The sequence below is a fragment of the Nothoprocta perdicaria genome, unplaced genomic scaffold, assembly GCF_003342845.1.
Source record: "Nothoprocta perdicaria isolate Ctin4 unplaced genomic scaffold, notPer1 scaffold_31, whole genome shotgun sequence".
Lineage (NCBI taxonomy): Eukaryota > Metazoa > Chordata > Aves > Tinamiformes > Tinamidae > Nothoprocta > Nothoprocta perdicaria.
Window position 1 is genome coordinate 616677 of NW_020455544.1, and position 26488 is coordinate 643164.

At 44.5% G+C, this 26488-nt stretch overlaps 1 protein-coding gene across 2 annotated transcripts in view; it reads left to right on the forward strand.

Moving 5' to 3' along the window:
- The window catches only part of NR3C2 (nuclear receptor subfamily 3 group C member 2), a 192146-nt gene that overhangs the window by 135779 nt on the left and 29879 nt on the right, over positions 1-26488 (forward strand). For both annotated transcript variants that reach the window (XM_026042588.1, XM_026042587.1), the window contains 3 exons: positions 4492-4608; positions 23811-24149; positions 24562-24706. In XM_026042588.1, the coding sequence (XP_025898373.1) occupies positions 4492-4608; positions 23811-24149; positions 24562-24706 (601 nt within the window). The remainder of the gene's footprint in view (positions 1-4491; positions 4609-23810; positions 24150-24561; positions 24707-26488) is intronic.

Below are 26488 nucleotides of genomic sequence, written 5' to 3' on the forward strand. Positions count from 1 at the left end.
CAAAGAGGTAGGAGGCGCTTTGTCAAAAAGTTGCCAAAGCTTTTTCTTTAGAAAGTTTTAAAACAAGTTTAGAGGGGAAAAAAAAGCACTTGTCTGAACTGCTTGAATGGCCTTATCTTGCTTCTGTACAGGGGACATGAACTTTGCTTCCTTTTCCAGCATTGCACTTCTATTTCTTTGTTTTATCAGCTTTCTTTTACAAAATTTAATGTTTTCTGGACATGATAGGGGGTTGCTATTTTAGCAAGAGAGCAGAAATGCAGGAGGACCATTAATTGCTTGCAGTTCCTGACAGACTTAGAAAAACTGAAAAAAAAAATGAGTTTTAGGAGAGAGACTAAGATATATGTGAGATATGTGGTTTATTTCACAAACGTCTGCAATTTACAGATTTTGTCTTGGTGATTAAAATATTTCTGGCAAGAAATAAATTTCTAGACCCCATTTCTCTTGCAGATTGATGTGTATGAAGATACAAAGCATGCAGCAACACTCTGCATGCTCATGTTTGCAAAGCAGCTTCTAGGAGCAGAGGCTCAATTATTAAGCTGGATTTTTAACGTGGGGACAGGCACAGCTTCTCCAGCAGGTTGCAGCCTCACTGTGGCAGTAATTCATGTCCTCTCCTTTACTGCTGGATTTTATGAATTTTGTTGTTCAAAATAATGTAATAAGAGGAAAGATTGGATTTCACGAGTGCTTCCTTCTTGTTTTCTGTCATAAGTTTATCATATTGGGGAACTAATAAGTCTGCAACTGTTTTCAACTACCTCACCTGTGAAATACCTTTGTGTGGGCTCTGCATCAGTGTATGCCATTCTGTGGCATATACAACTGAAATACTCTGAATATGACAGATCTTTTTCTTTTTCTAGTGTATAACTATGTAGTACTTAGTTATTTTGAACAGGAATTTTTCCTGGCATCTTTTCTAACTATTTATTTTGGATGGAATGGGAATTACCTTGTATTTATGATGGCATATGTAAAAATTGCTTTCTCCTTAACGCTCCAGCACATGGGAGATGAGAATTTGATGCCTACTCCATCACTTTTCAGCCCACTTTTGCATACTTAAACTAGACAGAAAGAGCAACTGGATTAGACTAAGCATGAGGTATGCAACTGGGTGGATGTGCTGCTTGCAAGGACTCGGGATCTGGCCGCCAAAGAAGAGCAGCCTCGGCCGGGGCGGAGCGGGGGGCCCCTCTGCTCCGCTGCAGGGATCTCTGTGTTGGCTCTGTAAACCCAGAGGGGAGGCTTGGGAGAAGTAAAAGGGAGATGCTTCCTTTTATGAAAGATTGGTTCTTTTGTAGTAATATTCATCATGGGCACCTTCGCTTTACTGACTTGCAGTACGGCATTGATTATAATCAAAACAAACTATGTTCTGGTTGCATGGAAATCTGAAGCTAGGGGTTTTTTTTGAGATAGAATAAACTTTTAAACTGAAAAGTTATTGTCCTTCAGTATTACATATCTGCACTACCCATCAGGTGGTTGTCTACATGCTGATTTATTCTGCTTTCTAAGGGTATTTAAGATGTCTTTTTTTTTTTTTTAAGAAATAAAAAATACTCAGTAACTGTCTGGTCTACAGAAAACATTTGCTTACTAAAAAAAATGCTATGCTTACTAGAAAGACTACTTACAGATTTTGTACCATATGGTAGTATTCAGAGATATGATTCAAAAACGGATGAACCTTTGCTAAACGATGCTTCCTGTAAATATTGAACCTAGGATATGTAGGCTCGAAAGTAATAATTGCAGACTACCTAAACCATTTGAAATGTGACTGAGAGAGGCATTCTGCTATAGTGGGAATATTTCTTAAGAAGTCATGGTGTGACAGCGATGAAGTCACATTTCCACAATATTTACGGAAGTGACACAAGTAGCTGTCCTAGAGGACCTCAGTGTTCCCCCCCTTTTTTTGAACCCCTTAGTTTGTGACCGCAGCGATGAGGAGGGCTGACATCGCAGGTGTGCGGCCTCGGAGGGCAAGCTGCCTTTGGGCACGCGCTGCAACGGGGCTCGCTTGCAGCATTAGAGCTGCCTCGTCTTATTAATAGCCTGCACCCGCCTGTGAAAGCCTAAAAATGGTACTGCAGCACTCCGCGATGTGCAAAGGACACCGCGCGAGCAGCGCCAGCCTGCCTGCCTTCCCTGCAGAAAAGACCCGCTTCTCTCCTGTGCCCCCAAAAGATGCTATAAAAGCCCAGGTACCAGTGTCTTTAATGCTGTGTACACCCTCTTTATGTTGTGTAGCAGTACTTCAGACACTCCGTCTTCCACTTCAGTTTTATGTTTGTCTGTAGAAGATGTGGGTGCACAAGTTAGTACTAAGTAAAAAGGTAAATAGTAAGATTGAAGTACTTTTTATTTCTTGTGAGACATCTGTTTTTGTACAGATTAATTAGTACACTAAATGTTACGGGACAAGCAGGCTTTTAGTTTGTGACTAGCTGAGAATTTTCTTGCTCCTGTTTGAACAGACCTACTCAAAGATCAGCTAGCAGATATTAATGCTGTCAGTACATTATGCAACTTGATTTGTTCTATTCTGGCAGGACTTTATGCACTCAGGAGCATGAATTCTCCGGCCTCACTCGGGCCGCTCAGGCCCGTGTGGCGGCGCGAGGTGAGGGCCTCTGCGTCGCCGGCCCTGTCGCTGCTCAGGCGCCTCCCGCGTCGCGCCGCTCCGCTCCGCACCGCGCGGGGTGGCCGTGGGGTTGGCGCGGGGGCAGCGGCCGCCTCGCTTTGCGCAGGGCACGCGGCCAAGAGGGGCAGGAAAGAGCCCAAACTGGAGCTCACTGGCCGCATAGGTGACTTCGGCCAAGGGTAAAAGGAAGTCAGATGCAGAGATAGAGAATGACTTATCTGAAGTTCAGAGGCAAATTCCTGAAGGAGCCCAAAATAGAAGCTGGGTCTCCTGTGTGTCATGAATATTTTCTTTTATTTCCCTAAGGAAGCACTTGTGTATTGTGGAAAATATCTTGGCAAATACATTTTATATCTCTTGTTCTAAAGCAGCTCTCCCTGGCTCCATCTCTTGATGGGCTCTGCATCTTGTCCAGGCTCTGCCCTGCTAGTGCCGGCTGCTCCCTGCCTCGGCAGTCAGCCTCAACTTTATGTTGCTTGGATGGGCCTTGCTTTTCTTCACAGCTGCCTATTCATTGATTGATTCATTCATTCATTCATTCATTCGTGATCAGCGTAGGAGGCTCTCCATGACCATCGGTGTGGCAGTACTGCCAATTCCAGCTTCCTTCTGTCCCTCCTGCAGTTGAAACATCTTCATTACAACTTGCATTCAGTTTACAGAATAGCACATTTCTAATATTGTCTCTAGAATTCTTTTGCACAAGAGTTGATAGTTGTTGTTTTGCTTGCTACATAGACCTGAAACTTACCATTGTGTTTCACTTTTGACTATTTTCCTGATTTTCAGATTATAGCAAATCCTGTGACTTATCCTACAGTACGATATACTTTGAGCTGTGGTCTTGCCTTTAATCACTCTCTGGAAAATTTGTTGTCCTCTGACATAAATTCTACAAACTGATTTCTGCGTCTTGTTAGGTCCCATTGTGCTACCTCTGGACACAGGCAGCTAAAATCATCTCCCTCCTTCACGTTGAGAAATTGTCATATCAAGCTTAACCTTGAGTGACTTCCTTTACACTTCCACATCAAATTCAAGTATCTTGAGGTTATTTTGAATATCCCACAGTAAGTGCCCTTGTGTGATACACTGCACCCATTTGCTGTACCACCTACATTATCCCCCCCATAAGGCAAAATACCTCTCGAGTCTTCAAGTTATTGCACATCAGCCTGTTGCCCTTCTTGTGCTGGATATTTCCCTTCTGCTCTATGCTGTCTATTAAATATCTGCTCGTCGTCATAGGGGTGCTGCTGTGGTCATGAATTAGACCTATTTGGGCAAACTCTTCAGAAATCTTCAACTAGAGGTTAACTGACTAAATCAGAAATGAAGCACTTGGTAACCTGGTGATAGAGGATGGAGCCTGTTGTGAGGGCTGACCTCTGCTTTGCACCTCTGCTTCAGACCGTGAGCTGCTTAGCGGGAGAGCAGCTCTCAGTTGTTTTTCTGCAGAGCTTCAAGAGCTGTTAGGTCGCTTTGTGATGCTGGACATGTAAAAATATTTGAGAAACCTGGAACCAACATTTTTCTACAAGGAAGAAAAAAACTCAAAAACTTGGCAGTCCTGTTGGGAGGATGGTGATGAAGAGATTTCTCTTGTGAATGATGCATCAAACCTAATTTCCAAGCCTAAACAGAGAAGAGGCTCAGATTAAAAACAAGGAAGGGTCACCAAGGTATTGGGAAGGCTAAAGAGTGAAATTGAGAATTTGTGCATTAATAAGACACACCAAATGACTGCAAAGCAAACAATACAGTTAATATGTGGGAATTATTTAAAAGCATGCTCTAATAATGTGTTTTGGTTTTGTTTTATTCAGGGCAGCACAATTATCTGTGTGCGGGAAGGAACGACTGTATAATTGATAAGATTCGGAGGAAGAACTGCCCAGCTTGTCGATTACAGAAATGTCTGCAAGCTGGAATGAATTTAGGAGGTAAGTAAAACATTAATAGTTTGCTCCCATAATTTGATTAGGCAAAAATATTGGAAATTGCAGCCTTTTATAGTTCTGGCAGCTCCATTCTCAGAAGCTTAAGGTGGAATTATCTTAGAGAAGTGCTAAATAGTTAATAAACTATTGTCATTCTAAATCTCTAGATCAGTTTTTGGAGATATATATTTTAAGACAGAAAAAAAAAGTAGGTGTTTTATGATGACAGTAATCTTAGTGGAATCTCATAGAGCTAAAAGTATTAAGGCTTCAAGGATTGTGTGCTTTTTTTGGTGATGAACCCTCTCTAGAATATTAAAAAACATTTTACATCATCATGAAAAGCAAGCTTATGTGAAGTGATACCTCTCAACTTCTTTGTTGTTCATTCAAGATTGAGATAGGTTTATTTCTGCTGCAGTCTGGATGTGCAGTTATTGATGATGGTACTCCATAATTCATATACAAAAAAAAGGAAGAACTTTTTATCAAAAGCTTTTTGAAAACTGTATTATAACAAAGCCTTTAGTAGTCATTTTCCATTGTTTTCATTGTCATTTACAACCTCTACACAGCATAGACCGTTTCAGAAGGTACCTTGTTACAAGCCATCCCTAAGCAAATTGTACTGTAAATCATTTATTCCCATTACTCAGAATCATTCCACGTAAAAAAGATATTGTCTGAAAATTGGGGTTTGGGGTACTTGCTAACATTCCTTTTCTTGACACACAGAATAACCCTTATATTAAAATGTTCTCAGTGCTTGTTACCTGGTCACGTTTATTCCGCCAAAGTATTTTCTCTCTCTCCTACAACTTACTGTCTTTTCATTCCCCTGCACCTACCCTCCCAGTGGGCTGGCTTAGTTTTACAGACACATTTATCTTCTTGTCTTCCATAGGTTACACCGTGTTATGTAAAATCCTGGCTCCTGCCTTCTGCCTAATAGTTTTTATCTTCACCCAATCCTCTCTTCCTGTCCTGTCTCCTGGCCGAAATCCTCAAATAGACCCTTCCTCACCTGAGGGTAGCCCAGCCTTTCCCCCCTCTCAGCCTCCTGGAGCTGCTCTCGGAATCTGAGATGCTGCGTTGCTGCCCAGCTCATCAGGGGCCCCTTGTTTCTGCCTCCTCCCAGACCAGGGCCAAATGCTGCTGTCTGGCAGCCTTGTCCCTGGTGCTGGTCCACACTGCTGAACCTAGCAAGGGAAGCAGAACGTGGGACTTGTGTCGTGGAGCAGAGCTCTGCTGCAGCAGCTCATTCATCCCAAAGCAGGGTGCTGCGGAGCGGAGCGTGGAGCAAGCGGCCCCGCTCTCCGTGGGTGGCTGGAAAGCTTGCAGCAGGCACGAGCAGCCCGTGGGAACTCTGCGGCACCCGGCACAGCGCCGGCAGGTCTCCCGCAGCATGGGCTCCTGCTCGTGCCCACGTGCACAGCCTTGCTGCTTGCCCAGTGTAAGGCTGCTGTGCTGCTCGGTAGTCCTTTAGAGCAGAAATTTGGATGTTGGGAGGCTGAGACATGGGAGGCTGAGTCCACCTCTCCAAGGTGCTGCTGACAGGGACTTGAGCTTGGCGATTTCGTTATTCTGGTGATTTTCTCTGTATAGAGAAACTAGAGTAAAATTCACATTTTTTTGAATGCCACATAAGGAGCTAGAGTGGCATCAAATGCTCCGTGCAGCACGTGGGTGGACGAGACAGCAGGGGAAAGGCCGTGAACGTGGGTGCTCTGCATCCTCTGAGTGGAGAAAAGATGCTGAAAGCGCAGGGTGAAGCTGCAAGATGGGGACAGCATTAGAGGTCGGGGGAGCCCCCCCGGCTGCCAAATTGGTCCCTTTCAGCCCTCAAGCTGCCCCAGAGCTGCTGGGAACCACTGGGGCTTGAGGCCATCAGCCCCATGGGCCCTTCCAGCCTCCTTCCCAGGTGGGGGGTTCTGCACAGGGCCCCGATGCAGGAGGCCAGCAGAGCCTCGTGGGCAGAACGGCGGGGATTGCAGTGCGCAGCGTGAGCAAGGGGCTGGCAAGGGTGAGCACAGCTGCTAATGAAGATTTGACAACAGGGATTTTCTGTTCTCATAAATGTCTACAGTTTAGTATTAAATTTTTGACATAATTAACTTGAATGTACAGAGTATATTCATATATGTTGTAGATTATATGTCATTCCTTGTAGCTTCATATATGCCTGCTGGTCAGCTTAGATTGCCAAGAATTTATATTACTCCAATTTAAAAAAAAAGGAAAAAAACCAGACTTTTGTCTGTTTCTAGTTTGTACTTATAGGCAAAATGTGCAAGTATTTTGCTAGACATTGTGATGAGCAAAGTTCTGGAGGAAAATGATTTTGTAAGTGCGACTTAGTTTAAATCCTGGTTGCAGCGTGGTTCTCTGCAGCTGAGTCACACTGCACAGCGCTGTGCTCTTTGTGCAGTAAATGAGAGTTACCTTGCACCCTCGAAGCGGGCAAACACGGAAAGCAAACTGCACCAAAGGCGCCCGTGCGTTCGGCTCATGGGGACGCCAGTAGATGCAGTGCCAGAGGGTCGCTCACCAGCACGGCCCAGGGCTGCCGCGTGCTGCAAGCTGCTGAGGCCGTGCACCTCTTCCCCAGTTATGCACAGTTAGAGGTATCTATTCCCTCACTTCATAAAAGGAATTGCCAATTGATGTAGAAAAAAACACTGCTTTGGAGAACAAGGTCCTGTCTCCCCTGGGTCAGAAGAGAACTTGACTCTTCTGCCTCCCCCTGCATGTGCGGGGCAGAATGAAAGGCCTCGGGCTCCTGCCGAGCTGCAAGTTACTGCGGTAGGACCGTTTATAAAGCACAGAGAGAACATTTTGTAATGTGCAAGTTTGCTATCATCTGCCTACTGTAACTGAAGATATTCATCTCTCTAGTGGAAAAATGGAAATCAAAAGAGTTGCCGTGCTTCCTGCAGCAAATTTTTCACAAACTTTCATTAATCTACTTTTTTTTCCCCTGCCAGACTGCTTTTTTTCTTACTCTTTCTCATTTTTTTAAATGTTCATTCCTTTGTTTACTCTATCGAAGGCATGTTTTGATCAGATATGTTCAGCATGCTAATTCCTTTTTTCCAAAAAAAAAAAAAAAAAAGTGTTTTGCTGTGTAGCAGCATAACATGCTTTAAGCACCTTCTACAAAAATATGTATAATTCAGTGATATAAAATACACCTTTTCAGGAAGGCTCAGCCAAATTAGTGTAGCAGATTTATGGCATACCTCCTTCTTTTGTTTGTTGAAACATTGTACTGTTCCCCATGCTTTTATCCTCTAATACTCCTCAGAGAATTATTCATCAAGTCAGCAAATAATTTACCTAATTATTTTCTTTCACATTTTTTCTGTTTTGATTTTGGGAGAAGCAGCGGCAACCTGTAATTTCTCCAAAGCTCAGGTTGCCAAATGCTGAATTCATTCATGGTCCTTGTTTCTGGAAAGCACGCGTGTGCCCGCCGCCGTGTTCTTCAGCAGGCAGGACTCCCAAACTTCAGCAGGGATCAGAGTTTGTTGTTGTTTTCTTTTTAAAACTCCAGCGCCATATGCCAGACTTAAATTATTGGACGAGATTCAGAGTGAGCAACTGCAGCACGAAGGTATGCTGGCCCGCTTTTGGTTTATGCTCTTTTCGAGATTCTGTAATTAATTTTCAGCTAATTATGCGGCAGAATGTCGTCAGGAGGAGACGCGGTGAATCTCTCACCTCCGCGGGAGCCGCTCCGAAACAAGTCCCACTCCGGTGCGAGTCCAGTTCACACCGCCTTGGCCGAGCCCGCCCGGAGCAGCGGGATGAGCCCCCAGGGCTGGGGCGGCCCTTGCTGCGCCCCGTGTGGGATGCGCCGTGCTCGAGCTGATCCCGGCACGGAGCTGATCCCGGCATGGAATGTCATGGCTCTGGGCTCCCCATGGCCGGTTCCACCTTGCCCGCCGTGGCACCGCGTGGCCCGGCCGCCTGCTCAGACCCTCGGTGCTCGCCCCAGGAGGCCTGCTGAAACACCAGGAATCTCAGCAGGAGAAATAAAATATCACAAACATTGCAAAATGTTTGCAGAAAGTTGCAAATGGCACGGTTCAGCTCACTCTCTGCAGAGACTGCCTGTGAAATTTGAGTCTAGCTTTGCATACGTTTATATAGGGAAGGCGCTTCATGCACGAGACACTGTGTGTGATTTAACTGAGGATATCCTTATTTATGTTTTATACATTAAAATATTTTTCAGGATCTGAAAAATAGACTAAATGAGAGAATCAGTAACAAGGTGCAGTATTTCACTTCCCCCCCCCCGCTTACCTTTTTCCATTTAAAATTAGTAGGGATTTACAATTCTGATATTATTTTCATTTATTGCAGCCTATATTTTGTATTTATCTTTTGGAGAAAAGAGAGGAATAGATGAGAAAAGAAGAGAAAAGCACTCAGTATTAGAAAACTGAAAACTAAGAAAAAACTTAAATATAGCAAAAATAAACACTTTTTCCCTTTCGATTTTCTTTAAAAATTTCTATCAGCACTGTAAGTGTAATGTATTTTAAAATACCAATTAACTTTAACTGCATTTGTATTGGCATTTGCTAGGTAGCATTTTCTTCTTTGGGAAACTAGTTGTTTTTATTTTGAACTTGAAAATTCAAAAGGGTTTTTGTCAGCTCTAAGAGATCAATACACAACAGTGGTACATGCTTTTCGTAAAGCAAAACCTCAATTTTGGGGTGGATTTTAGCTTTACAATTGCGGTGTCTACCGGTGTCTACATCGTCATTAGTATTGTTTCAAAGCATGTTCTTAATGCTTCTAGGTGATACAACTTGAGCAAACATTTCTGTTTGATAGAAATCCATCAAGTTGCAAGATTGATAAAATCTTTGCTATTTCTCGTACCAAAAATTGTCCACTTCCTACTTATTTTGCAGCGTCCGATGTGTGGAGCTCAAGTGAGCAGCGTAGCCTTGTGCAGCCAGACTGCCTCATGCTGGGAGCAGGGCTGGCAGTGTCCGAGAATTGCTCACAGCTCCTGGTGAAATACCAATATTTAAAGCCTGTGCTTTGTGTTTTGCTGCTGATTTTGTTTGCTTTATGCCGCCAGCTTCGGGAGATGCCCTCCAGTAATGGAAGGCGCGCAGGTCGCCCGCAGCAATCCTTGCTCGCACTTACAGGCAGGTCCGTGTTCTCAGCGCGGCTTTGTGCTGCCCAGGCTCGGCTGGCCTCGGCTCTGCCGAGGGCCCAGCTCCGGCCCTGCTCGTCCTTCCTCGGGAGGAGCCGCCGGCTTTGGCAGCGCCGTGTTTCACACGCGGGGCTCTCGCGCTGCCGCCCACGTTCTCAGCAGCGGCCGAGCTGCAGCCTTCCCTGCGTCGCGGCCGGTGCCTGCGGGCCCTCGGAGCCCCCGGCTCAGCTGTACCCGCTCCGGGGCTGCTCTTGCCTAAGCTTGGGGTCTCGCTTTAGTTAGACACACAAAATGAAGAGCAGCCATCATGGCTTTTTGAGAGGAAGGTTTAGGTTTTCCCTGAAACAGGGCAAGAAATCTTTGCAGTTGTGCTGCTGTTCTGTGCCACCCTGGTGCACTGGTGACAGCCCTTGCTCGCACTGCTGCTGCTGCCAGGCATTGGCCAGAGGGTCTGCCTTGCTTGGGTCCTGCGTTCCCACAAGCCTTTCCCTGTGTTATCAAGACTCCGGCTCTCACCTCCAGGATGCTCCTGGAGAGATGATTGTGGTTGCCTCAAACTCCGCACATAGATTTAACTGCCTGTTTTGCTTAGGACTCTGAAATGAGTTGCTGATCACCTTATGGCACATAAAGATGCATAAAAGCAAACAAATCTGCACTAGCTCACTTCATTTGCTTTGTCTTACTGCGCTGGAGTGCGCTGTGGTCCTGGACCTGAAGCCTTTAGTGTTTCCAAGGTTCTTTCCCTGCAGCTGTTGGTGTCATTTTGTATTCTTTCTTGAATTGCTGAAAGAGCATGCCCCTGTTTCCCATTCCTCTTCCCAGAGCTGCACGAAGGCGAGTCTCCATTCTGCCAGAGCCCTTCTGACACGAGCCCCAGTGCTTTGCTCTGGTGTATTTTCATTCTTTAATTGCCTTTTGCTGTGAAAAGCTGTGGAGCCAGGAAGAATTTGTCATGTTAGCTTCAGCTAAGCCTCAGTAAGAAAGCATGATTTTATTTGTAATGGCTGGCACAACTTTGGCCAAATTATGGTGGACTCACTGTTGCAGCGAGCCTATTAAAGCCTAATAGCTGTTTTTGTTAAAACTCTCCTCACTTGTGTACAAGAATCCTGTGAACCAGTTGGAAAGAGCCTGGAGTAAACTCAAGGCAGGGAGAATGATAAAAAGTCTTGAAAATTTGACTGGCAAGGAGAGATTGAATTGGTTGATGCTGCTCTTAGCCAAATATGCCTGGAAGGAAAGGTGGAGAGAGGGGATACCAATGTCTTCCTCAAATACATGAGGGGTTCCTAAAGGCAAAGAGGATTCCATTTTCCAAGTGTCTGAGAGACAGGACAAGAAGTAATGAGCCGCAAGGAAGATACAGGCAAGGAAGATACAGGTATTTATAATCATAAGGCAAGGGAAGCACCAGAATAAATTGTCTGGGGAAGATGGGGAGTCTTTGTCACTGGGTCTCTTAAAAATTCACTAAGAGAAATGTTTGTCAGAAGTGACGTGGCTCTGGTGTGAGCAGCAGGATGGATCACATGGATTGTCTGGAGTGTCTTCCGTGTGATAATTAGTATGAGATAAATGATAACTTGAACGGAAATCAAAAACATACGAAATGATCGCCCCTCTGTGACAAGAAGCCTGTTTATGTTTTGACATAATTGATCTTCCCTGTATGAAGTATTCCATGTCTTTGGGCTCTGTGTGTAACGTGTTTTTTGAAGAAGCCAGGATGCTAAAACTCTAAAAGTCATGTGCTCTTTCTTCTAACATTATGTTGCTTTTTCAATTGTTGCTAGCTTGGCATTTTACAGGTTTCGTTTGGCTGCTGAGCTGTGGTTTACTCCAGTAATGTCACAAGGCAAATTTGTTCAATTGCAGATTATGCTTTAACATGTCAATCTGTTGCTCTTTTCCTTGTCCTCACGTAGTACTTTGCTTCAGAATTACTTTAGCAACTTGTATTTTGTTTTGAGTCTTGTTTTCTCTAGCTTTTCCACCAGTTCACAGGTGTATGTCTTTGTATTTTTAGTGTCTGTGCTTTGATAGAAAAGCATAGGAAGAATACCTCACAAGAATACCTGTCTCAAAAAGCACCTTTGGAGTTAGATGTTAGTGAAAACAACAGTTCACAGTGGGCTATGGAGGAAATGCTTGAGCAAATAATTTGATACTTTTAGCTAGGCAATAGGCAACTTAGCAAAGACAAGGTGAAAGAAGGACTTGCTGTGTTCCTGAGCTGTTCAGTTCCACACAGCTTTCTGGAAGTTGGTGTGGCTGATCTGAGTGGTCCGGGTGGAAATGCAGGTGGTTCTTTACCCTCAGTTATACTCCCACTCCTCTTCCCACTTCCTCCCCAGTCCTTAAAGTTTTCAGAATGGAAGCCTTCCTCCCATTGCCAGTGTCCTGCCTGGACACAAGCTCATAAGGATAGAGAAAGTGACCTTGCAGGACCAGTCCACCCAAGTGGACAGTAAAGGGCATTGTAGGGGGAAGATACTGTTTGGGCGGACAGTCGTCCTGCCTTTACAGCCTTACAGCTCTCAACCCCGAAAGAGCCAAGAAAACTCGTGTGGCATCTGGATCTGCACGTGGCCCAGGCACATATTAGGCATTTTAGTCATTATTGGCATTTCATACACAACTCCACCTCTAGCAGAGCTCAGAAATGTAAGACTACCAATTGGGAAGCAATAGTCAGTCTCATGGTTCAGATCATGCATATGGATAATATTGTCAAGTTATATTTTCTCTGGAAAGGTGGTTAGTATCCCAAGTTAATACAAATAGGGTGTTTTGCTACTGTTCAGGGCGATTTAATAAACAATTTTTTTATATATATGTTATAAATAATCATGAACTGGTTGGATGAAAAATATGGCTGATAAGACTGCTGGAGATAAACAGTCAGCTTGTATTTCACAGGTAGTGTTGCTGTTTTGGGAAGCAGAATAGATGATTTCTAGAAAATGAGACAGACCAGCGCCAGAATGTATTAGACTTAAGGTCATTTGGGAGAAATCTGAGATGACGAACACTGGGGATACGGAAATCATGCAGGTGAGGAGATGAACTATGTCCAAAGTTCTGTTACTTGTGAAAAATAATAATGCTGATGTGATGCATTGCAATGTAACCAGGAAGACCACAAAAGGAAGCAGCTGAGTTGTAGTAACAGCGGTGTAAGAACAGAAATGGAGAATTCACAGCGTGGCACGCGAGTGGAAGCAGGAGCTCTCGGGACCCGGCAGGAGAAGTGCTGCGGAAGCGTTTGCTTCTGGGTGCTTTGCAGTATTCTGAAAGCGTTGTTGTGTAGCTGGGCCTCCGGTGTAAATACAAAGAGGATATTTGACACGCAGTAAATGTCTCCGTGGCTGTATCAGAGGCAAAGGAGATATCTTAGTTTAGCATTTGGGATAGAGGATGCATCACGGTATGCGCTTAGCATTGGATCTGGACCCAAATAAAGAGAGGAAGAGAAGCCTTGGACGAGGAACGCCTGCAGCCTGTTGGATGAGTGTCTTGGGAAGGAGGATGTCGCTTGGCGCAAGGCACAAGCAGGGACTGGAGCCAAGAGCGTTCAGTCTGGCATCGCGGAGGAGGAGGAAGGAAAACCTGCTCGCTCAAGTCTCCCTAACTTTGTTTTTCCCAGTTTTTAGCAGTAATTTCTCAAGCTGCTGTTGTTTTACTGCCATGGGACTCGTAGGGGTGTAAGCAACAAACACTGGAGTTGTAGGTCACTGGTTCTCTGCATTTGTCATTGGTGGTTTTGCTGCTAGTCTTTTTAAGTCTGAGAAATAGTCAAAACTGGTGATGCATTTAGTAGACCGCGCTTAGCTCCAGAATCATGGAATTTGCCATACATTTGGAGAATGAATCAGTAAAATATGAGTTAGGGGAGCCTCTGAAAAGGAGTGATTAAGACTGGCTTTTGTCAAAATTATAATTTTTTTTGTAAGCTTTTTAAAAAGTTTTATTTGTTGGATGATTTAAATGTTTAGAAAATACATTTCTTTTGAAATTAATGAAGAAGCACAAGAGGGAATTTTATACACCAAAATGTTAGCTGTGAGACTGTGTTATGTCAGTTTGAGATTTTATATAAAATATACGTGAGGAAAATTTTCATACTTTAGCCATTTCTCATTAAAGAAGCTTTATCAAAAACAGCTTGATTTGATTTTAACAGGAAACCACTAATTGGCATTTGGTAAAAGTTGTTCCCACACGGGGAGGAGTACCCCTATGAAACTGTTATTTTTCAATTAATTATCACTTTGAGCATTGCTGAGAAACAAGCAAATGTGTTAGACATTTTCCCTGACAACCTAAATATTCCTGCAAAGTACGCTTTGGAGCTCGGCTTTCTTTTGTCATTGCTGTCCGTTACCTCTTCACAAATGTGCAGCCTGAAGCTCAGCACGACTAAGAGAGGGACTCATTCCTTCCAGCTCATTCCCAAGCCTTGCTCAGCTCCTTCCCTTCCTGCTCGACGAGGAGCATGTCCTGGTCCCGTGCACGGGACAGGCTGGCAGCCCTGCTCTGCAGGGGAACGTGGGTCTGTTCCCAAGCCCATGTGCAGGCACCTGCTCTTGGGAGCTGCCTGGAGCTGTTTCAATATGCAGTTTACCCAGCCATATTATTAAAGCATACTTTAAAATTATTAAAGTATGATTTAAAAAAAAAAAAATGTCATTAAGTGGGTGCATAAGTGCTTGAAAAAGAGCTTTCCAAAATAGCTCTGGGTGGTTTGCTCGTCACCCTGGAAGGGCATCTGAAGTAGGAGGCTGTTGAGGGTCAGTTCTGGGTCTACAGTTTCGCTAATTACATGAATAACAAGATCAAGAGTGAATATAGAAACCTACATTGTAGGAAGTTCTCCTAAGGTTTTTTGAGGGCGGAATCAGAATTCCGAAGCATCTACAGTTTTAATGTCTGAAATCAGCATGATAGCCCTTGCAGTTTACCGAGAAGGTTGCACTTGGAAGGGAGATTTCAGGTGTGCAAGCAGAAAATAACTGAGAGTACCTGCTCAGAGAGCAGCGGTGAAGAGAGGGGGACGGCTGCAGGGTAGCTGCTGTGTTAAACACGCACCCACGGCCTCAAGCGGCTGCAAAAGCAGGCAGGGCTGCTGGTGCTGGGTCACGGCTCTGGTCAGAGCCCGCAAGCGCTGGCCGGGCAGCTCTGTCCAGTTTCAAGGGCTCCCTATCACTCATGGGGAGTTTGTCATATATGCTTCTGTGCCCACTTCATGCCTTTAGAAGGATGTATAGATAGATGAGACAGACCAAGAAAGAGGAATGACAGAAAGAACCTAAGGAAAAAAAAAAAGTAATCTTTAAGGAAGAGTAGAAGATAGTGGATGTGTCTAGAAGAGGGAAGGTTACGAAGGATGTGATAGCAGCCTTTCCATACGTGAAGTGGTGTGAAGGAGAGATTAGGAATGCAAAGTTGTTCTTGTGGCCGCTCGGGGAAGGATGATAAGAAACCATGAAGTCAGCAACTGGAAGAAAAGGAAGTAATGTAGGAAGTATTAGGGAAAAAATAGTTAAGTGTTGGAGAAAAATGAGGGATATTGCAGAGTTCCCCTTGCAGTACGTTAATGGTGGAGTGGGATGGTCAAAATACGACTGAAGCTGTGCAAAGCAAGAGGGGACCCTGCTGCACATGTGTTGTCTCTGCTCCACACGGCTTCGTGGAGCAGCGCTGCACTGCACTCTGCATGAGAGCCTCCTGCAAGCAAAGCGAAAGGCACACATTGGGGAAACAGTCATGGAAGTCAGCAAAGTAGCAGACAATAAATAAAGTCAGTTTCATTATTTAAATCAAGCTAGAATTGAGATCCAAAATACAGTAAATGAATGCAATGAAAAACATGTAAATAATATAGATTAGAGCATGCATTAGGAGATTTTTCCTTCTTCTGTTATCCCCCTGTTTAGTATGCTAAATATGAATTAAAAGCAGGATTTAAATTTATAGATGTGCTTGGCTCTTTACAGAGTCTAGCCAAAGGCAAATAAAACGTGACATATCCATAGATCAAGCATTTATTCCTTGTCTCCACACTGTTCAATGCTGTCAGATGGAAGTGGTACTTATTAATTAGTAAGCAGTTGTGAATGATGTTGGAAATGCCAAATTATGCCATTATTGCAGCTGTACCTACCATTTTGCTTTACTGAATTCAATCTTTGGCTTTGCTCTTTTTCTGCAGTAAAAGCTGTGTTATGTTTGCTTCTGTTGGTGTAGGATGAGAAGGTTTTCATTGCTTTGTTAATAAAACTAAAAATTCTACCTATATACTGATTCTTAGACTTACAATACTGGTATAATTTTTCTGCTTTTTGATTCCCCTGGGTTTAAACTGTCAGGAACATCTTTTAAAATTGGTCTTTTTCTATTAAAGATACAACTTTTTTTTTTCCTCCTGCCACCACAGGCCTTGACTGCTAGACAGCTGCAGCCTCCTCTCATTATATTTGGGTGAACCTTTGGTCTCATCAGCAAATCCCAAATGCCACAGCAGAAATTATCCTTGGAGGGCCACAGTTTTGGTGCTGTGCCCTGCAAGATCAATTTAAGGAATCTTGTGCTTGCTTTTCAAGTCCCTGTTATCCCCGGCTGCCTCTGGTGTTGCTTCCATGGCTTTCTCACCTCGCTTTGCCCAGTCACACCAGGATCCATCGGCTCGTGTGCGCGTCTCTCCCGGATATGCGCCAGGATCCTACCCTCAGGACAGTGTCTCAAGGTCAGGTTTAGAGGTTCTCCACTTCTGCAGCTACCATAATCAGTTTAAGGAAGCTTTAAGATCCTGTCTTTATTGTTCCCTCCTTCATTTCCAGGAGGATAAGAGGGGCAGGCCTGAATGTGCTTTGTAGAATTAATGGGATGACTTTTAGGATCTTGTTGACATTATTGCTTTTCACTTTGTCCCATGAGTTTGTGCTGCCTTTATATGTGTAACATGTCACTGATATTATCTAGAAATTTCACAGTGAAATCTCGTGCTCATTGTGCTAGACACTTAAGTGGGGGGAAAAAAGGTCTGTAGCAAGATAGCTCTAAATTTTCATATATGTCAAGATACAACAGGTTTGGGGGAAGGGAAGCAGACTATTTGTGGTAGCAGTAAAATAGCTAATGAGAACAGATGTCAGCTTGCTGAAGTAAGAGACGCAAAGGCATCGAGCAAACGTGATGAATAGATTCAAAGAAGGAAAAATCGGCATTTTAGTGGGAGTCCTTATCTGTAGACAAGTGGAACAAGGAAGAAAGCGTGCATGTTTGGGGAGGACTTGGAGGAAGGTACCCAAAGGCTGTTTTCTTGTCATCAGGAGAGTCAACACATTGACCTTCTGGTACCTCTTATGCACTGAGCATCATTGGTAGCTTTTAGAGGGGAGAAGCAAGTAGCAACAGAGGGAGCATCAGAGCTCTGAAACATTTGGGCTGGCTTTGAAAGGAAAATGTAACAGTTGTTGGGGCTGGAAAGGAGATGGGTTTTATCGCTGAGGTGCAGAGCTTGAGCAATGATCTTGGGCAGCAGCCTGGATGGAGGAACTGAAGTACCTGACACGCAGGTACCATGAGCAAGGTGCAGACTCAGCGCAGACTGAGTCAAAGCCAATCCCCTGGACTTTCTTTCTTTTTCCCCTGGGATTTTGATGTTTAAAACTGATAAAAATGCTTTTCTATTCAGGCCTCAAACTCCCTAGATCACCAATGGTTTTATGGAAAAGTAAAATTATTTGAAAAAAATCTCAGATTATTACAGCATAAACAATAATCTCTTGACCTTGTTCGAAATGCATGTGACTAACCTTCCCTTTGGCTTTTACACGTCCTTACTGCAAGTCCCATATTTTCTTCTTTTTCTCTACCTCCAATTAGTCTGCTTTTTTTAATCTTTGGTATTGCTTTCTTTTTCTCTCTTCTGCTTTTGTTACTTCTCTCTTTCAGCTGCTACCTTCTTTGTGGTCTCTTCCCAGCCTTTTCCTGTGCTCTCTGATGTGTCTTTTTTGGTGTCAGCCTTCCCTTCTACTCTGTTCTCTGCTTTCCTCCATAGATGACTTGTTTTTATGATGTGCTGTTTGACTCCTATGTTTTGCAATATAGATGAAATTCAGACCTGTTTGGTCAGTTTGATGGTATTCTGGCAGAGCTTTGCGAACAATAAATAAAGCATTAACTTAGTCTTCTCTGTCAGGTCTTTAGCTAGGCAAATAATTGTTTTTTGATAGACAGCAGTCAAGCTGCTCTCTAAATATCATCTTAAAAAATACCTGATTCTGGGAAACCATCAAATGCAAGTCTTACAACTCACAGATAATTACAGGTAACTTTCTATATTTCTTAATTCACATTAGAATATGGGGCACTTATGTGAATTTACAGAATATTTTAGGTTCTTAACTGCTATATTTGAGTACTGATACAATTCTGCAAACAAGTTGTAATTGTGTTACAGAACCATTAGTTTAATCACAATATTTGTACTCTGTAATCTACTATTGATAGCATTCTGCTCTTTGGTGTTTTTGGATCCCATTTATTTAACAATGATGCTGATGAAAAATACTTATTTAGAGCCTTAGGTTTGTGCCGTATGGGTCTGTAACTTAATTCCTGGAGGAATAATAATAATGAGGATTCCTGGAGGAATCCTATATATTTCCTGGAGGCAGAGAGAGCATGGATTTCCTCTCTCTAAACATATACTGCATGGGTAAAGTTCACCCTGGATTCCTTAAAAAGAGTCTGCACTGGCTTACTGCTCTTCTGAGTACCCCAGAACCTGCAACGGGACCCCTGCACATCAGGACTGCTGCGGGTCTGTGCCTGATGCTTGCAGCAGTGGCCACGCAGCTCCCGCCTCGCGCTTCGTGGCGGCAGCGTCACCCGTGGAGGGTCAGGCCGAGGCACCGGGCAGCCACCTCTGCAGTCACCCGCGTGTTTCCTGCCAGCAGCTCTGTCAACGATTAGGTCTAGCCTTTTGCTAAGCCTCAGGACTGAGACTATAGCAAGGGAGAAGAAAAATTATAGTTTGAACAGTGCTTAGGATGGTGCTGAGGTGATGCTAGCCCAGCAGCTCGGTGTCCTCGTCGCCGCAGTCGGAATTCCCCCGTCGCCACCGAGGCGGATGGCATTAACGTGCAGGGCGGGAAACAAACACTCTCCTGCTCCCGGCTTGCTGTCACTGAGGGCTTCCAAGCACTTGGAACAAGATATTTAAGGCATGAACCTGAGGTATCTTTGCAGCATGCCTGTCACTGCTTTTGTTTTCCTCCCACTGTAAGTGATCTGAGGTGATTTAAAGGACAAGGATTACAGAGCTGTTCCTGGCTCTAGCAATGCTGAGCTCCAGGTGCAAGAAGCCCTGGAGCCGCTGGAGATGATCGCAAGCAGTCCCTGCCTGCGCTGCGGCCAGAGTCCCCTCCTTACCCCAAATCACTGAGCAGGCTTCCACTGCACAACGTGACGTTTTGTGCTTCTTCCAGAACACTTTTCCACGGCATCTCGGGAGTTTGTCCGTGTCGGTTCTCCCCAGCACATCCCCAGGAATGAAGTGGTTAATGTGGAACAGGGGAAGCGTTTTCTGGCCTTCTAAGTGCTGGCGCTGGTGGCAGATGTTGGCAGAGCTGGGGCTGCGCCCGAGCACAGGGACCCCGGGCAGCCGTGGGGCCCGGCTCGGAGCTCCATGTAGGTGCACGTGGAGCCGGGTGCCCCTCTGGTGACTCCCGAACCATTCCCAGCACAAGAAGCGGGGTTTCTGGCAGGTTCTTTCTTCACCCCTCTGTTCAGAGGGGAGTTTCTCAGCTTTGGTTCAGTTGCTTTTCCAATTAGCGAGGAAATGTGAAAAACACCTTCAAAAGCTAAACTCAAGAGCACTTCTCTGAGCTTGTATTTAATCTTCAGTTGTTGGTTTCTGTGGGAGTTACCAAACCAGTTGAGCTAGAGCACTGGCATGAAGCCAAATGAAAAATACAGTTTTCCTCACTGTAAACATGACTGTCAAGCAGTAATGTTTTTCTCAGCTTCATTTTAAAGGCATTATAATGGAAGAAAATGAAACTAAAACACATTTTTATGCCAGTGTAATACATGGAAGAATGTTATTTCTTTTCTTTTAATGAAAAACCCATAGAGAATGGAACATAAAAATTATGTCTTAATAGTATATAATCAGTTATCTGTGTTGCTAGATCCTTGATAGAGTTGTTAAACCAATACATTTCTTATTCTGTTTTTTTCCCTCCGCAAACATGAAAGATATGTAAAGTTCTTTATTTTTAGTCCCGTTTTGATAACACAAAAAAATAGGGCCTGATAAAACTTAATGAATAATAACAGCAAACATTAATCTCTATCTACTCCTTCAGGCTTTATTTTTAAACTCTTCTTTAGTGGCCAACAGCTCTGTTAACTTATCATCAAGGATTCCACTGAACTTGGCCATCCTCGCTTTGCTCTTGGGATTTAGTTTTTGAAAAAAATATGTAAAGTTCAGCTTTGCCCTTCTAAGGTAAATGCAAACTATATTTAATGCAGTGATTTCCCTGTATGGACTCCCGTAGGTAGAACTGCAGCAAATGCTGCATTTTCACTTACTTCTCAGAATTACATTGGCGAGTTGTCTGCCTTGGCTGTGTGGCCCTCCCTGCGCCTTGCTTTGCAGCGTGAGGAAAGCCTGTTTAACAAAATGTCTGATCAGCTGCTGCTTTGTAAAATGGCTTTTTGGGTGCTAAGAACAGAAGCTGCCTCTTGAAGAAGGGACGTCTGCATCCAGGCAGTACAGGGCAGCAGAGGGTGGCAAATCCTGCAGCTTCCTTGCGGCAGGAGCAGGCCGGACTGTCCGTATGAGCTTTCCTGGGAATTCTGTGACAGAAAGTAAGAAATAAGAAGGGGCTGTGAGGGGCTTTCTCATCTAGCCTGTCCCTCGAGACAGAATCAGCTGTAGCAAAGCTTGTCCTGATGTCTGTTTGTCTTGCTGCTTCTCATAGCCTCCAATGATGGTGGCTGCAGGGTCTCCCCGACATGATCTGTTCTAACATTTCACGTCCAGATTAGCAGGAAGTCTTGGATGGATGGACAATTAATAGAATTTGCAGCTGAATTTGAATTGGGCTGGTACGGTTTTGTTTGCGTGTTTAATTCCTGTATTAAAACAATCAGCCTGCCTCAATTGGTCTGACTGCTCAGAAGAATAGAGAAACGATGGAGCTGTTGGAAGCCCCAAAATGCTGCAGATGAGTTAGTAAAACGGTGCCCAGTGTTTGGAAAGGGCAGGAGTTGGAGATGGCTCTCCGGAGTGCCCTGCAGATCCTCTGTGGAGCTCCGGGATGCTGGAGCCACAAGGAAGCTCCCGCTGCCGCTGGGTCCGTCCCGCCGCTGCCGCATGGGAATGACGCAGAGCCCGTGTTGGCGTTGGCGCGCAAACAAGGCCGGGAAGGCGCTCCGGCTCTTGGCTGTCCCCTTCGAAACCCGAATATAATGTCTTGCTGCTGCAGCCAGTGTTTACATTAAATATGGCTATTTTACAGTGAAACATTAGTGTTTTATGCAGCAATCTCCTGGATTTTCTCCGCCAAATAAGCGCTCGTTGGAACTCGGGGTGAGCCAGCGCCTGGGAGTTCAAGGTGCTGTGGATAATAAGGAAGCGTGGAGAACAACAGGCTATTGTTGTGCTGGGGCGGGTATTGTCCTGAGCCCCGTGCGACTGTATCCTGGCCCACGAGGGTGTGGGCGTGCGTCGGCTGGCCGGCAATCCTACGGAAACCGAGGTACCGCTGGCTGCGGTGGGAAGCAGGGATCTGCCCCGCGGCAGTCGAGGCTTCCCTAAAATAAGGTGGAGTTTGAGGAAGAAAATGCAGCAGTAGCCTGGATCTTTACGGGGATTTGGTTTTTTTTTCACAAACCTTGTAAGAGAAATTGTGGCAAGCACAAAGTGCTTGTTTTGAAAACTTCCTGGGAAGTCTTGGCATGGCGTGCGGAGCAGAGGTGGGAGCCAACAATTTGATAATGGGGAAGAGAGACTGAGGTTGGCCAGACTGAATGCAGCAAAGGCGCCTTCCTTTAAGGAGATAGGAAACAGGGAGGGGAATTGGTGAAGGGGAAGTCTAGAGAAGCTGGACTTGGGACAAGGGATGGACTAAGGCTGTTTGCTGTAGTGTTCTCGAAGGAGCCAGATAAGCTGGGTTTATTGATGCCTGTAAAAGGACATGTTGCAATAATCAAGAGACAGGAAGATAAAAGTCCAGACAGGAGTTCAGCAGCATATAGATAGATAACAAAGTATGTATTTGAGAGCAGTTACCCTGAAAGAGCTGTCAACGTGTACATGTAGTTCGTTATTTAGGGATTTTGAAGATTGCTTTCCTTACCTTTTCTATGGTTTCCGTGCACTCTGTTTCTAAAAACGTGCTCAGTACCTTGATGCACCGGTCTGAATGGGTACAGGGAGAGCGTTCAGCTGGCCCTGCCTTTCACACAACGTCAAATAAGAGGCTGTCTCTGTCCCTAGCTGGCGCTGTGTTTATCGTGGCACCAGCATATTTGGCCTGCACTGGTTAAAAGCCAAATGACGTGACCGCAGTGATCCCTTGTGGCTTGAACCTCCCCAGGCCTGCAGCAGGAGCAGCCAGCGGCACCATCCTGAGAGTCGTCGCTTCCAGTGAGCTGGGGGCCCAGGAAGCTGGCCACGGCTGGAGGGGGACACGGTCAGGGAGGGCCGCCCAGGGAGCTTAGATCCTTGGGGGACCCTAGTGGCAGATAAAGCCATGATGCTGAAGCGGTAGAGGGAACAGGGAGGGTAACACAGAGGAGGCTCTGCTGCCTGTTCTGGTTATGTTATGCCCTAAACATGAGAGAAGCATTGTGCTAAAATATGTTTTTATCAAGGCAGAAGACTGACCTAAAGTTAAATACAAGAAATAAAATGAATAAATATTTTTTTCCCCATCCATTGGAATCAGTGGAAAATACTTCCTAGGTCTCAAAAACGTAGACTAGTCAATGAGCTATTAGAGCAAGGGGGAGACATTCCCACTGCACCCCTGGGTCATGCTCGTGGGCTTTTGGTTTGCCCACCTCACTTACTTGTCCTGCTCTTTATTTTGTATTCTTCTGTCGCCCCACTAGAGGTTTCTGCCGGGCAGGAAGCAGGGCGTTCTGCCTGCTTACGTACCTGTGCTGCACATGGCGGGGCTGGGAAGGGGACCCACGGAGAAGGGCTGGCATCTCCACTAAGGGTGCAGGGTGCCTGCCTCCTGGCATTGATGTCTCCAGGAACACATCGTAAGAAAAATAGGGAGGGTAGCACTGAAACCAAAAAAGAAGGAAGGCGGCACATCGTTAGAGAAATAATGATAGCAGTGAGAGAGGTGTCACCCAAGGCTCCTTATTTTCTGTTTTACTTGGTTAAATATTCATAAAGTTGTTTCAAACCTAGCCAAGAAGAAGGATGTATGAAAGCGGCAGCAGAAGCGAAGGGCTCTGCCGAGACTCGGCTGTTCCGAATGCGCTGGCCGCATCTGCAGCTGAGGCACAGCCAGGGTGTGCACGAGGACACAGAGGCCTCGCAGGGCTCCAGGGCTGCTCATCTTAGGCACTGCCAGTGAGATTACTTCTGATTACCAAGTGCAATGGAGAATGTGAATTACAGACGTGTAAGTGATAAATGATTCATGCAAGCCACAAAACAAACAAACTTCTGAAACGTTTAAGCAGCACGACCACGGTGACTAGGCTGCTGTGTGTGTATCTGCATAGAGACAGACGGAAATGCAGATTCCTGGCACTTCTCCCTTTTCATATGCAGTGATGGACCAAAAGCCACCTCGTGTGTTTCTGTGGTCCTTTCTCCAGGGTAGGAATGCTGCAGCGGTGATGTATTTCTTATAGTGATTTCTGCATCCGTTTCACTCGGCAAGTTTGACATGGTGCTTCTGACAGATGTCTCCAAAAGCCAAGAGTACACCAGGCTTCTCACTGACTTGGCTTTTGGCTTCTGTTCTGTTTGTCTTTGCAGCCCGGAAGTCCAAAAAGTTGGGGAAGTTGAAAGGGATGCACGAGGAGCAGCCGCAGCAGCGACAGCAGCCGCCCCCGCAGAGCCCGGAGGAAGGGACTCCGTACATCGCTCCAGTAACCGAGCCGCCTGTCAACACGGCCCTTGTTCCCCACATGTCTGCTCTTTCACCAGCACTTACGCCCTCTCCCGCGAAGATCCTTGAAAGCATTGAGCCCGAGGTTGTGTACGCAGGATACGACAGCTCAAAGCCAGACACAGCAGAGCACCTGCTCTCCACTTTAAACCGCCTGGCTGGCAAGCAAATGATTCAGGTGGTGAAGTGGGCAAAGATACTTCCAGGTAGGAATGTGATTCATTTGGTGAAATTTCTCGTCAGCTTTCCTAGTAGCTTAGTGTACCATTCGCCTGACAAATTTCATCTTTAATCTGTGGGCTGTGTTGAAAACCCACATATGGGCAGTAAGATGGACATCTGATAGAAGATTATTGCATTTGTGATCAATTTAATGTTCACTGCATATGTCTGTGGCTGATACTTAAACAGCTTAAATTTTAAATAATAGCCTCCTACGAAGAAAACCTGTTATATCACTGGAGTGAAAAACTGAGTTTGGTTTTTCATAATTGCGCTTTGTGGAAGCTTTGCTCTCGAGTGGCAGAGTAAACACTGCATCATGTATTCTGTGCTGGTTTGGCCAAGCCCGATGTAGAGCCCAGCGTAGCTCATGTGCGTTTTCTGTTTGTTCTCTAGGATTTAGAAACTTGCCTCTCGAGGACCAAATTACTCTAATTCAGTATTCATGGATGTGTCTGTCATCGTTTGCCTTGAGTTGGAGATCGTACAAACACACAAACAGCCAGTTCCTCTATTTTGCTCCAGACCTGATCTTCGATGAGTAAGTATTCCTTAATGATCCTGGCCAGTACAGGCTGGAAGAACTACTCTGCCTTCAGGTGGTTTTTGAGTGTCCCCACAGTGTAAGAATATGTTTATTCCTGGCTTAAAAGATAGCTAAAAAAATCTCATTGACTCAGTTTTCAGTCAGCATAGCTTTGCTACCATCATCTACTTTTCCTTAAATATGTGGAATTGTTTACAAACTAGAACATGCTGCTGATTGAAAATATGACTGGTACACAACCAAGATTTATAGGAAAAAAATTGTTATCTTACTGGAGCTTGGAAGAATATCTAACTTCTAGGAATTGTGAATGTTTAAATTGCCTTTTTTTTTCTGAGAGAGTCATGTAATGGTGCTTTTGTTAACAATATACAGCTGTTCAATGTGTTTTCTTGACAGTTTTAATTACCCTTCTTTGCAGTCATGAAAGAAGCCAAAATGTTATTTCAGTCACGAAACATCTTTTATGATACATTCAGAGAAAAGAAAAAGGATCAACCAAGGAACCATTCCTTCTGCCTATGTGTGTTCCCTCATATTTTAAGTTCATGTTTTAGTGCTGTACCTTTGATGAGTTTAATTTAATTTGTGTTCCATTCGTCTAGTGTTTATCCCAAAACACTGAAGTCAGAACATAAATAAATACACAGGCAGTCAAACTGAGGTCACGTTGCATTTGCATCCCAGAAGGTATTTTTTTTCTAGAGGTAAAAATAAGACATAATCAATAGGATGTGAGTATGAAACAAAAAAAAAAAAAGGCAGGAAAAGAAAGGAAAAAGAATAATTTGCCACTCAAACAGTTGAAGGATTCTTAACTATTTTTTTTCTTTGAAGAGCATGCTTTGTCATTGCCCATCAAAACAATCTTCCTTTGATTTAACAGTTCAATCAATCAAGGCATTACAAGATCTGGTCCCAGTGCAGTGAACAGGATCAAATCAGGGCTGTGTTGTTTTGTTTTTAGAGGAGAAATTGGTGAGTTGCAGTGTGTAGTCAAAAATGTACATTCAGCCTTTTCCCTTGCTGAAAACAGTGACCTCACTATGACTCGGGACATGAGAGAAATATCACAGACAAAAATACCTATATCAAAAGCTAACTGAATGTGAACTCCAGGAGTTTAATTCTTGTGGGGCAGTGCACACCAAGCACAGAAACAGCCTTCCCAAACTTGAGGACAGTCAGTTGATGGTCAAAATGTCTTTGGGCGGGGAAATCGATCCTATTGAAAATGGAAGTGTGTGTGCAGTGCCAGCGTTCCTCGTGCTGGAGCCAGTGCCGGATTCAGGAGCTGAGCTCTGGGAGGGGGTTCATGTTGAAGCCCTCAGGTAGGTGGCTGCCGATTCAGGCCGAGGTTGAGATTAGTATTGAGTCAGGGAAAGGACTGCAACCTCATGGAGTGTAAAATAAAGACGTCCCAAGGCAGCATGTTGCAGGAAGGTTGGACTCGATGATCTCTAGACGTCCCTTCCAACCTTAACCATTCCGTGATTCTGTGAAGACAGCTTTGCTTGTATGACAGTGATCTGGTGTTCCACGTAATTTAACAATATATTCAATAAAAAACTACCAAAAAGATAGTACAGAAGTAGATATTTCTGAAGAAAAAAAAAAAAACATTATTAGAAGCTATTCAGTTGTGAGGTGGAAACAAGGACTTTTGATATACCTAACCTGGGGCAAGACATTTTTTCAGATTAAAAAAAAAAAGAAAAAAGGTGAGTGCTTATTCCAAAGTGATAAGAGGGGCACCTCTGAAGCAAGAGTGTTTTT